The sequence below is a fragment of the Drosophila kikkawai genome, chromosome 2R (genome assembly GCF_030179895.1).
Source record: "Drosophila kikkawai strain 14028-0561.14 chromosome 2R, DkikHiC1v2, whole genome shotgun sequence".
Classification (NCBI taxonomy): Eukaryota; Metazoa; Arthropoda; class Insecta; order Diptera; family Drosophilidae; genus Drosophila; species Drosophila kikkawai.
Window position 1 is genome coordinate 7,468,268 of NC_091729.1, and position 13,325 is coordinate 7,481,592.

The following is a 13,325-nucleotide window of genomic DNA, read 5'->3' on the forward strand; positions in this document are numbered from 1 at the left end:
ATTCCTAGTGCTAGAATTAAAGACCCTTCTAACCAAGTACTGGTCCCATTAAAACCATTAATCAAATGGCTTTATTCTTGAAATATGAAAGCCATAATAAATATGTATCTATATTCATAAACAACAGATTACCAATTAAAAAGAGCAAATAGAAAAAAACACAGAGCTTGCCACACATATACAACTTAAAAATCAAGGAAAAAGAACACCCGAAACTATTAGGTGTTGGTTTTAAATTTTGTTGTAATAAAAAAGAATTTACACCTCACCCAGAAAAAAATATTATGAAAAGCAACAAAAGCTCGAAAAAAAGACGGATAAAAATATGGAATAGAATTCGAGGAGCGAGCCACCGTACAAAAACAGAAAACAGCAATCCAACACTAATAATTCGCTTTTATTGAGTGTTTCTGGTGCAATAAAAAACATTTCGGTTGGATTTCCCTTCGGCTGCTCGTAAAAAATTGTGGAGTTTTATTGGGCCGAGAGTCCGGTAGAATGCAAGATAATTTCGATACGCACCGAACTGGTTGCATCGCTCCCAATCCCTTCCCAGAGAGGGAGGCCTATTAAAGAAACTTAACGAGCCAACAAATTACTACACGCCATAAAAATCAAATCACAAAAGTATACCAAAACACGGCGCGACTTGCCGACGTGGCTGTCTAAAAATAATACTCCTGTAGCGCCCTCGAATAGGGTCTTGGGGACCACTGCCATCGGGTGTCATTATCAAAATGATTTAAAAGCACAGTTGCGGCGGCCTTAAGCGGATATTCCAATGCCAATGCCTGGGGGTGAGTCCGTTGCCGTTTGGTGGAAATCTTTGTGCATATTTACATAAGGAAGTCTGAGAGAAAAGCTGGAAAATTATTTGTTAATCGGTTGAACTTCCTAAGTTTAATTTAAGATATACCAATAGATACTATATACAGTAGTACTGGAACAAACATCGATGTTTATTTGATAAAATCGATGTTTCAAAAAAATCGGCCAACATCGATGTTAAATTGGAGTTCAAGCTTTATGAGTATTTATTTATCCAAACACTCCAGCGAAGAGCAGACAACACCATTTCCTGAATGATATCAAATAAAATTAGGCAGAATAAAATAGATTTCCTTTTTTTTTTAAACATCGATTCTTAATCGATTGTTTTTATGAAAGTAATCACAAACATCGATGTAAGCATAGATGTTTTTCCAGCACTAATACTGCATAGAAGTCGGAATTGCATTTCAAATCATAGCATACTTTCTGGAAACACTTTATCAACTTAGAAATAAAATTAGTTTGAGTATTTTGCTTAATGACAAGTTATTTTACAACTCTTAATAATACTTATTACTTGAGATGGCCATGACATTACTTTATCGATTACAATTTTGATATTCTTCTGAATGGAATTGAGATGCAATAATTAGCTGTTATCGAATCTAAGAGAAAAGTTACCGCCGATTGCTTTCACTCTTTACAGAGGCTAGGGATTTTCTGACTACGCTCCTTCTACCGAACATGGGCACATCAGTCGCGCTGGCATTGATGTCCTTTTCCAAGGAATAAGTGGAGTATATTGCGCCTAGGGCCCGGGCCTGCTCCATCTGCCCAGCAATGGTGGAGCGCCGGTAGCGACGAATGTTTTTGCCTTCTACAATGCTGCCCTTGTAGTCCATTCGCATCTGGTGCGGGTGCCGACGCATATAGGTCCAAGGCTTGTCCTGGCTGTAGGGCTCATGCATGAGCACGGGGATCTGAGCACCGTAGTATACCTTGTTAGTGGGATCGCTGGGTACGTCCGACTTATCTTCTGGTTCATGTTTAGGGCTTGATTTCTTATGCCTTTCTTGCGAGGAGTCCTTCCCTTGCACTAAGGCATTCTTCAGGCGTGATTTTGTGGCAGATTCCCTAAGCATTTTGTAGTAGCTATCGGATATTAGCTTGACGCTGTTGTCAATAGCAGACTTGACTTTTTTTCGTGCCGGTATTCCTACTTTAATATCCTTGATTGCTCTTATCAGTGCACCTGCGTCGCGAGTGAGGTAAGTCCTTTCATTGAGCTGAACGAGCAGGGCTTCAAGACGCCTGGCTCGCTCTGCTGCCAGCTCATCCTCGGGGCCATCGAGTTTTCTTAGGTGGCTAGGTGGGTCGTCCTGATGCCAGCCGTTCGAATCCCTGGGCGAAAAGTGTGTTCCGAAGACATAGCCAGGATCGCCGCTCGACAACTTTCCCTGCAAGGAACTTCCTTGGGCCACAGAATAGTCACAACCATTTGCGGAGTAACCTATTAGCTTAGACCGGACCAAACAGGCTCTAGCGTCCGACTCTTGCAACCGCCTCCTGCCATTTCGATGAGCCATAGAATCACGATCGATGCCCACTTTCCTGGTCTTTATGCCGTTGCGTTGCCTGCATTGTGTGCCTTCGAAACAGGGATCGAACGGCTTTATGTTACTATGGGCTCCCTTTCTTAGCCAGGCCTGCATGACACGCATCAAAAGCATCAGGCTGTCATGGCTGAAGCGACTCCTGATGTTTCCCTGCGTGTCAAAAAGGCGCATGTAGTCTTCGCAAGAGTTCGGAAAAACAAGCGGCACTTTGCAATGATTTCCAGGTGGCATCACGGGTTTCATGATCTGGCTAAAATTCTGCAGGGTTAGCAGGTACAAAAAGTCAGACACTGCGTTGGGCGGACGCTCCAAAACTTTGGCTAAGCCCAAAATGATGTGCTGGTTGGTGAAGAACCATCGCTCCTTGGCCGTGTTCTTTGGACACGGACATCCTTGCGTCATTAGTTCCAATAATCGACTCTTCTGTGTCGAACTCTTACCCAAATCGACTGCGAGTGGCTTCTTCACATAGTCCCTCGGCGGAGACTTTCGCGGTGACCGACATCTGCACGCGGAAAGTCGTTCAAAGCAAAATTCTCTGCCGTGCAGACTATTGGCGAAGATCCCACTCATCAATCTGAACATTTTCGATACTTCTTTAGGAATGTATATTTATACCAAATTTAGATACAACTGTCATACGGGATTTTTAAATGGCATCTCGAGCAAAACGTCTCAGGACTCATTTGGGTCATCTTCTGAACAACCACGTATGGGGAACTCAATCGGCTATGGGTCCCAGTTGCATGTGATCCTCATCGTAGGTGTCCAGGCCTTCGACCTGGTCTAGGTCTTCGAGCATGTTCCAGGAATGCCCAAACGGATTCAGAATTTTGAGTACGGTCTGCAGCGTTACGGGGCAGAGAAGCTTTCTAATATACTGGGTCATGCTAAGTATCTTCTCCTCGAGCTTAAGAACTGTACTGGGACCGCAGGACTGCATATCTCCGTGGGACATCCATGTACCTCTTTGCTGGCAAAGGGGCTGAATCTTCTCTACCAATAGAATTCTGCTTCCCAACTCGTAATGGCCATGCAAGAACTTTCCCCCGTTGCCCACGTTGCTCAGGCAGCAGACCTTCGGGATCGAGACCGAGTTCCGGCAAGCGCAGGCCAGCAGCCCGTAAAGGCACTTTCCAGAATGGAAAACACACTTCGAAAGATGCCTGCCCTCCATTTTGAAGAATACTGATACAGGAGTGTAATTTACAAGAATTTTATTAAAATAGGCACTAAGCCTGAAATTTGGTAAAATCGGTATGACTGCTGCTTCGGGGCTGCCTATATAGCAGTGGACAGTTAACGAAAAACGTAAGGAAAACAGAAGCCACGAAAATTATGATGACTGCTATAGACTGGTGGACTAGATCGACTCGGTTGTTGATTTTGATCACGGAAATGGATCCATCGTTGGGTGGACAAAGTCAGTTTAAATTAAATAAGTATCGTATCATATATCAGTCAAAGGAAAGATGCTAATTCTTATAATAATTTGGTCAAAACCGCATCTTTTTTATTTTTACCACATTTTTATAGGGTTGTCGAACTAAGAATTTGGGTTTGTAGCTATCTAGAAATTGGTTGGGTAAATTGATTAAATGCAGTTAAAAAATCATATGTATGCCAGGACACATGCATACATATATGTATAAATTTTAGCTGTAGGTTATTCCTCTCGTCGTACATTCATAAAATATTAAAAAATAATGTAATAATAAATAATCGATTACAGAATTTAAATTATTAAACTAAAGCTTGGCTAATTTCGCAGTAAATCTCTCTTCGTTTAACAGTGAAAAACATTAATATATACATATATATATATATATATATATAAATCTCTCTTATATATATATAAATCTCTCTTCGTTTAACAGTGAAAAACATTAATATATTAAAATATCAAAATGTTGTGGTGATCATAACAAATTTGCGTACTTTATCTACTAATGTTTCAGAAACATTCCAAGACAGAAACTACAGTCGTGTCTAAGCAACATGTTGCGCAACACACAAATAAAGTCAAATGTTGCTAAGTACATGTTAAGCAACATCCAATGGTGCTGGTCAACACAGATATGGGTGTTGCTAGTGACATATGTAATTAGAAAAAAACCTTTTTTAAGTCTACGTCCCTGAACGGGTCTTGACATAACAATTCTAATAAAAACATTACAATCTACACTTTATACTCTTCCTTGATACAACTTATAGACTTTTTAATCTTATCCTAATTAAATCTAAATTTTTTTAAAGAAAAAAAATAAATAAAAAGTTATTGTATATTAAATAATTTGTTATTTGAAACATTTTAAAAATAAGTTTTATTTTAGTTATGTTTTAAATTTTTGTACAAACACGAAATTAAGAGAATGAGATAATAATAAAAACATTTGTTTATTTATTATAATGTGATATCTATATTATATGTATATAGCTGTCATAGAAACAATCGCAAAATTTGTAGGAACATAATTTTAACTTCTCTGATTTTTAATATATTTTACTAATTTGAGATATGGCCATTTTGTATTGTGTCAGTCTTTCTTTTTTAAATTATATGAAAATCAGACGACCATATCATATACACTACTGGCCGAAAAAATAACTACATGCGTAGAGCTTTGTTTTAAGTCTTATTAAATTTGTTTAATAAACTTCACTTTATTTTTAGTTTTCGTACTTATTCTAGATAATAAAAATAACTGTCAAAAGGAATTTACATTTTAAATTTAAAGACAGATATCAATTTTCTCCAAAAAGCATGAAAATGGGTTGGCCGAAATAATAAGTACAGACATTCTTCCTAAATTTTATAGGACTTGAAACAAACCTCATATATGTACATATGTACTTATTTTTTCGGCCAGTAGTGTATATACAATGTACATACAATGTACATACAATGTACATTGTACATATGTGCACCATAGAAACGATGGACAGATGTAAAAAAGCATGTTAAGCTGTGAATAGTAACTGTCGGCTTCAGTTTAAAAAGAACTTGTCAATAGACAAGTAGCAACTGTGGTTACGATCACTTCAATGTTGTTTAAGTTTCATTAAAACCAAAAATTTATGTATTAATTCTTCTTCTTCCTTTCTTGTTTATGTTTTTCATTAAAAAAAAAAAAAATCGTGTGTGTGCGAATTTACATTCGTATGTACATACATATGTACATACATATGTACATACATATGTACATATATTTCGAAATCAGTTTTAGAATTTGCTAAATTCCTTCAAATTGGATCAATTAAAATTAATGTGACTATACTGGAAACAAAAATTTTAAAAAATTATGTATGGATATTCTGGCAGTGGTTGACATTTCTGTATAAATGTCCATTTAAAACTTTTACCGACTATAGCTTTCTTCGTTGTCTTCCGATAAAATCCATATTTTAAAGTTAAATTCGATATTTTCCAATTTTAAAGTTCGATATGATATATCATATATATATACATATATATATTAAAAGCGATATTTATACATTTATTTTTGGGATTTCCTCTCGATGTGCAACATCTTTATTATGTTTTATGTATGTACATATGTGTATGAACTCATATGTATGTATGTATGATGTATTTACAACCCGGCTTGTGTTTGTATTGATTTCTTAATCAGATTTTTGTGCAATTTTTCAATTCAGTGGAACAGCGATTATACATACATATGTACATATGTAGGTACGTACATACATACATATTTATGTATGTAAATGTTCCACGGTCCCCGCTCCCAACAGTCTATCGAATCGAACTGGAGGACAAGCACATGACGCGCAGGAAGGAGGGCGGACAGAAAAATAAACGTCAAGTTGAAGATTGCGAAAATAAAGCGAAATGGAATATGACAATGCACCCTCACCTTTGCCTGAGCGCTCTACGTTGGCGCAACAACAATTAACACTCACACTTGCAAACGCTCATGCACATGCTTAAAAGTAAAAAAAAAAAAGCCAAGCGCAAAAACTTAAAGCGAATTTGGAGCGGAAAAAAAGCAAGACCTCTAACTAGCCCACTTCGATTGGGTGCAGAAGCGAGATAGCACAATGCGCTGCTGCTCAGAAAAAGGGGAAATAGCAAACAAACTAAAAGAGGCAACAAAAAAGAGACAGACATAGAGGGAGAACGGTCCCGCTGTTTAAGGGGCAATGGCGGGGTAATGCGAAACGCTTGAAATGGAACGTGGCCGCAGCTGTCTCTGCAAGCGAGGGGAACCATCGGAGAGAACCCAATTTGCAGAGCTCTCTCTCTCTCTCTTAGGCGCTCTTTCTCTCTGATTGGAACCGAAACAGAGCTGCGTTGAGAGCGTAAAGTCGAGAGAGGATAAAACACCGCGAGACGAGAGCGAACGCATTTGTTTCATTTTTACACACACATTCAAAGAAGAGCTGCATGTGCAAAGCTCTACCGGCACTTCTGCGGGCAGCGACGTCAACGTCGCCACCCGACCTCCAAGGCCCCCTCCCACCAGGCGCTGCAAACCTAAAGAAAAACAACAGAACTAAACACTGTTATTCGAAAAGCGGAAAACCATTGAGAAAACAAGATCTCTGAATTGCTGCCAATTGGGAATTCCAACTGGAATGTTTTCATACTAATTAGGACAGGAATCTGTAAGGGTCTTATAAGACGTTGGAGATCCACTGGCAATTAGTGTTTAGTTGAATTCTTATTTGACAGCTCACTCAGCTTCTCAGCAATAGTGCGTGTCGTACACTCACTTTTAGTAAGGGAGACGTACTATTGTATTGTCAAGTATTTTCTTTATCAGAAGACAGCTTCTTCATTTTTAAGCAAATAGTTACAGACTAAGTTGCAAGTTCAACAATCAACTATAAACTTGGGGAAGAGTGATTTTCTGAATTCTGACAACGAATAATAAATGCAAAAGACATTTAACGGTAAATCTGCAGGTGAAAAGCTAATAAGAAAGTAAGAAGAGCAAAAATATGAAGAACTGAGTACAAGCGGCTTGTTTTTCTTTTTGATTTAATTTGTTGTTCCAACATTTTGCTACATATGCTTAATAGTAAAAAATTTACCTTATTTACGTTAAACGTTGATCATGGAATCACTTTTGCTCGTTACTGTATATATTATATATTATATATTATAGAGATAGCTAGGAAGGTAGGCTTTGCCTCCAGGACTTCGTCTTAACATCTGGAGCACATCTACACTAGTCGGCACAATTATTTTGACAAAACCTAGAGATGACTATTGAGCATAGCCCTGCTCAAAGTCTTCATATAACGGCGATAAAATTATGCGCAAAATTAAGAAGGTATATTTAGCTTTATGCATGCCAAATTTTATGCATTTTACTGTTACCGATCTCTTTCTGCTAATTAAAATGCATGCAGACATCGAATTTTAATGTGGCATAAGTATTTTGACAAATACTTAGAAATTAAAATGCAAAGAAGTTTAAGAAGAAAAAAATGTAATAATGAGGTAATTGGTAAAGTTTGTATTCTTCATTCGCTTGGACAACTTTTTAAGTCGTCTCGGCCTTGGATTTACCAAATTTTGAAGGATCTTTATGGATATCTCTTTCCGAAGGGAAATTACCTCAGATGTGGCCTCCCTTTGGGTTCTTTTCAACGAATTCTTTATTTTGAGTTTTAAAAGAGGCCAGATGATCCTAATAATATTAAAGTCTAGACTTTGGAACAGCCAGTTCAAGACGGTAACGCCATCATCCTTTAAACAACTGATAACCATATGGGGTTTGTGGCATAGTGCATTATCCTGTTGCAGAATAAATGATGATAATTGTTTAGCCTTTCCTTCCAGAGATAGCAAAGCATAGGCTTAAGCATTCAGAGTCTCAAAATATTATCCTTGGTTCATCAAAACGGTAGTGGGAACCAAAAACAAGTGGTCTAGATGCCCACTATAGGCAACGCATATCTACAGCGTGACAAAGCCGTCTCCATGGCTCACCTTTGGTCACTTTTGGCACTTTTTTGGCCTCTGTACCTTTAAAATATAAAGACTTTGTTATAAATCATCTCTCCAGAACTTTTTCTGCTTTTTCCACCCTTTAAGGTTATTGGCCTTTGGAATATGTGGCATATCCTTAGCTCTTAGTATCTGAAGGTCCTGTTCCCTTATGCGTCGACGGACTCTGGTTCCACTTACTGTTTTTCACTCACTTTTAAGATCATATGCGGTGTAATTCCACTGATTTGCATCGGAATTAGGCTTCAGAAAAATATTTTTCTTTAATTCCCATAGGGAAATTCTGTCTTCATTGAGAGTTGTTTTGCGCTTAGGGCTTGTTCTTTTCAAGTTCTTTACGTCATTATGTTTTTTGAACTTGTAAATCTGATAATCAACAGTTTGACGCAACACATTGAACTCATTTGAAATTTCTTCTACTTAAATTTCTTCGTTAAACTTTACTAATATTAAAGACTTAATAAACAAATTCATTTCGCTCGTTCTACACATAATTTAGATAAATTTTAACAAATCTTAGTTTTTTTTTATTTATAAATAATTAAATTATTAAATAATAAAGCGTTCTTTGAGTTCACGCGCTCAACTCCCTCAGAAAATGTCCTCTATAGGTTTGTCAAAATACTTATGCCGCGTTAAAATTCGATGTCTGCATGCATTTTAATTAGCAGAAAGTGAACGGCAACAGTAAAATGCATAAAATTTGGCATGCATAAAGCTAAATATACCTTCTTAATTTTGCGCATAATTTTATCACCGTTATATGAAGACTTTGAGCAGGGCTATGCTCAATAGTCATACCTAGGTTTTGTCAAAATAATTGTGCCGACTAGTGTATGCTTTACAAGGCACGAAAAGCTTCCTTTTGATTAAGTAAATATCTGGTATAGCTATGCTCCCTGCTTTCTGGTACATGAAGTACATGAATCTTCACTGATTTCACATTTCCGATCTAAAAATTATCATATATTATTATTTACAGTGCTCAGCGCTTTGATAACATCACACCAGAAAAATACCTGATAAAGAACGTGTAAATGGCAGCCCGAGAAAAGTGTTCCTTTGGTCTAACCGATAGATCACAGTGGACTGGCGAATAGCTCATTGGATTTTATAGGGTCAAGAAGGGAGATTCGTCTTTGATCTGAGGCAGTTTCAATCATAAGCCCACCGATTCGCGGATGATTAACGCGTGGAATAGCCCCTCGCCAGCCTGAAGGTTTATGAACACGCAGAAGGGCAAATAACACACCACAGACTGTGCCTGGTTGATCCGTCAGATCGCACCTGAGCTCGATAGAGGCGGTTGCTTCAAAGAAATGCTGCTGCTACTGCACACCAAAAATAAACAATTGGAGCTCTTCGATTGCTGGAATTATGATGAGAGAGCTAGCAAGGTTGCTCCGTTTGAAGTTCGTCTGACCTGGCCCACGGAAGCAGCCGCCTTTAATCTCTGACCCGGCTAATGGCACCCAAAATGGCTCCAAGAGAAAGACACTTCCGCGGCGGCTTTTTTGTGGTTCTTTGTGGGTGGCAACCACTGCTGCCACCCTGCCACCCATCCACTTTGCCACTCTCAGCCGCTCTTGGCCACTTCAGCGTTGGCGCCGGCAAGTATTAGTTATATTTGTATCAGCTAATTGTTTAATATTTTATTGACTGGGGCTGGGCGAAACGCTTTGAACTCGTCCCGTTCCGTTCCGATCCGCTCCTGCCCCTGCCCCGCGAGGAGTCCAAATTGATGTGTGTGGAAGCCGAATACCTAGCTCATAAATTGTACGAAATTATGCGTAAATAAAGCAAAACTGCGTGCACGGCCCGTTTGATGTTGGCCGGTTCTCCTGCCCGGATTAGTCGGATGATTTCGGTTGGATGAGGCTAGAGTGCGGTGGGGTCATGGCGCGACCTAAATCATACTTGGTATTTCCTCAGGAACCGAAATGATTCACATATTGTCTATAAATAAGCAGCCGTTGGGTTCATCTATCAAGGTTCTGAAAAATATGGAAATTTAATTTAAAGATATTGCAAAGCTATATTTGGCGGGCAGGTAAACAAGGCTATTGATATGGAACAAAGAGTGTTTCACTCAGAATATCTCACAGAATGAGAATATTTATATTGTGCGGAATCTATCATGGTGCAAGTCATGACAGAATTATATAATTCTATCATGATGCAAGTGGTCTCGTATTTTAACGACTTCATCTGTTTCAGCCTTTACATCTTTTCTAAATTTGTCAAAATTAAATATGGCACAAAGCTGTCACTATCAACTATTAAAAATTAACCTTACCTCGAACTGAAAAATTAAATAAACACCTGAAACGAGGGAGAGATGAACCACTTGGCGGGTTATTCGATGAACTCCGACCAGCGGTGGCCTTCCATTGCTTCCGCTGAAGAATCCTCGCCGAAGGACTTGCGTGAACCTCTGGAGGAGGCCTATGGAGAACAATTCTTTGGTACATGCCGAAAATTTGCATCCGAGGATGTTAAGAACAATACCAAGGACAAGGATGCAACATCTAAGGAGACATTGATCCAGATTCCCGTTAAAGGAAATACGGCTCAGGATAAAGATCAAGAGACTAGAAACACATTTTGGATATCAGTGAGCGGCTATGAGTATGCCAGGGCCTATATAGTTTACAGGTTCTTCTGCGACATCGGCCACATTGTGGGCAAATGCTTCACCGAGACCAACTTGATGTATCTGAAATACTTTAGCCTGCTAGACTGCCAAATAGCCTTGAGCTATAATGGCCAAAAAATAGGCTACGGCGGCGACATCACTGTGAAGGTAAAGCCTGAAAATCCCGTGACTGAAAGCGCCATTATCGAGGCTCTGGAAGAATGCTCACATGACAATGTCAACATACAACGAACAACAAGCACAAGTACAACTGTTACAATGGATGTAGAGGAGAATAGGGATCAGAGTGTTGTCAAATCAAATGCACATCAAGTGGAAATTGGACAAGCAAATCATTTTGAGATTATACGAAAAAGAGTCGGCATTATGCAGTGGTTCAGGGAGAAGCTGTCCTATATGTTCTATTTTTATTAGATTTGCCCTTATTGGTCTTCATTTTTGTATATTCGAACTTGCTAATTAAAATAATTTAATAATTATAAACTGAAAGCTGAGTTTGGATAGCAAGTTAGGTCTCAGATATAGGTGATGTGTAATAATGGGTTTACGTACTCCAATATTCTATATATTATTTAAAAGGAATTCCCTATTAGAGGTGATATAGATCAGTACCATCGATGGTGTAAAAACACATCCCTGTTAAATGTGGTACACACTTAATGGGAAAGGAAATATCTGTGCACCACTTAAGCCATATATCTAATTCGCTTACAATGCTGCTGCTAATTATTTGAATACTTTTGTTCAACTAATCAGTGGTAAAATCATCCAATAACCAACCATGTTGGACGCTGATAAAATTAAACTCGCATTGTTCGCAAATGTACATATTTCTGGCATGGACGGCGCACTCGGACCCAGGATGCCATTATAGAATTTTTAATTACAATAAATCAATTTAAATAAAATGTAATTTTTCAATTTTATCAAATTGTCATTATGCGTAATTAATTCCTATGCACAAATGCACTTTTAGTGGAACAACGCAGCGCGCCCAAAGTGGCGCCATCTAGCTGTGTGTCCGATAACCACCGCACCGCCCCGCCCCGCCCCGCCTGGGGTTAGACGCGAGATGTGGGATGTGTGTGTGCATTTATTTTGTCAAAAATAATGCTGCTTAATTATTATATTTGTAATTTATTTGCCCCGCAGTTATCAGATCCAAATGCTAAAAAGTGTGCGCGGCGCTTTAATGCCACATTAATCCCGCACAAAAACAATGCGAATGAATGCCAGATACAACGCGGCAATTACAACAATGCCACAACAATCGCACTCAAAATGGGAATGACAGTAACAAACAACAAAAGCAATTCAAATGCAGCGCATAGAATGCATAATTAATTTTTATTTTGATGACAACGTCAGCGCACCATCACCGTCTTCTCCAAACGCACTCTCTGGGGTGCTTTTTGGCATGTCCTCTGCCATTATGTATATTGGATTGGATGCATTCGAATGAGTTCGGTCGTGCCTATGGATATATGTTCATATGTAGTGTCAGGATCTCACAGGACTGAAGTTATTTCCTGATTAAGCACGAATATCATACCTGGAAAATACTTTTTGTAAATATATTATTACTCGTGTAGTAGGCTACACCGATACTTTAACGGCCATACCGATAACTTAACGCTCATACCGATACTTGTACAACACCGATACTTATTCTGTGAAGCCTATGTAAAATAACAATAATCTGTAAGCGCATCTCTAAGAATACAGAAGTTGTGAAATTATAAAGTCGCTACCACATTGAATAAGAAAATTCGTCTTTAAGAACTGTGGTTCAAAAATAAAAATTAAGCGTTGGAATCTTACAAGATCTGTGATTGCTATAAATGATAAATCTATTTCCCAGTATTCTTTTATATATCTTAACATGAAAGATTAACAGAGTGCTTTAAATTGTCTGTTGAGCACTACATTGTGCTGTAAGCAGCACATATTCATAAAAGTACTTATCTCGTAAAACAGAAGTCACTGGTTGCTAGAGCATGATTACTGATCACTGATCGATTTCATATGATAGTTCTGCTGAACATGTATGGCTGGAATCGATGGTTTAAACATCGGCTTAAAAACTAATCAAAAGAAAAACCTGATTTGTTTGGAAATATAAATAGGTAATCATGGATTAAGGCTATTGATAGTTAGTTATGTTTGAATTATGCGTCCTCAGAGCTAGTATTATTTGTGTGAAGGACTTATCGAGGAAGGTCACACTAATTTGGGTAAAGTTAAGCCTAGTTTTGGTGGATTGAAAGATCCGCAGAGAGTGGGAAGAGCAACTGCAGTATGTAAC

At 38.4% G+C, this 13,325-nt stretch overlaps 2 protein-coding genes across 4 annotated transcripts; one reads left to right on the forward strand and one right to left on the reverse strand.

Annotated features, from left to right (window-relative positions):
- Nucleotides 1-434: 434 nt before the first annotated feature.
- On the reverse strand, nt 435-2,972 carry LOC108081858 (uncharacterized). 3 transcript variants are annotated; one of them, XR_011444555.1, is made up of 4 exons: nt 2,595-2,972; nt 1,453-2,537; nt 634-862; nt 435-578 (listed from the first exon to the last, which is right to left on the reverse strand). XR_011444555.1 is itself a non-coding variant. In XM_017177097.3 (2 exons), exons 1-2 carry the CDS (start codon nt 2,970-2,972, stop codon nt 1,039-1,041), a joined length of 1,560 nt encoding a protein of 519 aa, XP_017032586.2. In that variant the 3' UTR covers nt 994-1,038. The 3 variants fall into 3 exon arrangements, 1 of the variants encoding a protein (XP_017032586.2); XR_011444554.1 differs by having other exon boundaries at nt 436-578; nt 1,453-2,972; XM_017177097.3 differs by lacking the exons at nt 435-578; nt 634-862 and adding an exon at nt 994-1,078 and having other exon boundaries at nt 1,453-2,972.
- Nucleotides 2,973-10,573: 7,601 nt separating this feature from the next.
- LOC108081854 (uncharacterized) lies at nt 10,574-11,487 on the forward strand. Its single transcript, XM_017177095.3, has one exon. It carries the CDS (start codon nt 10,703-10,705, stop codon nt 11,432-11,434), a length of 732 nt encoding a protein of 243 aa, XP_017032584.1. The 5' UTR covers nt 10,574-10,702; the 3' UTR covers nt 11,435-11,487.
- The last annotated feature ends 1,838 nt before the right edge of the window (nt 11,488-13,325 follow it).

Bases quoted from the DNA above. Each gene is read 5' to 3' on its own strand.
- LOC108081858 (XM_017177097.3), bottom strand. From the start codon at position 2,972: ATGTTCAGATTGATGAGTGGGATCTTCGCCAATAGTCTGCACGGCAGA. The intron at 1,079-1,452 runs GTAACTTTTCTC...GATATCATTCAG, and splicing joins AAGAGTGAAAGCAATCGGCG to GAAATGGTGTTGTCTGCTCT.
- LOC108081854 (XM_017177095.3), top strand. From the start codon at position 10,703: ATGAACCACTTGGCGGGTTATTCGATGAACTCCGACCAGCGGTGGCCT.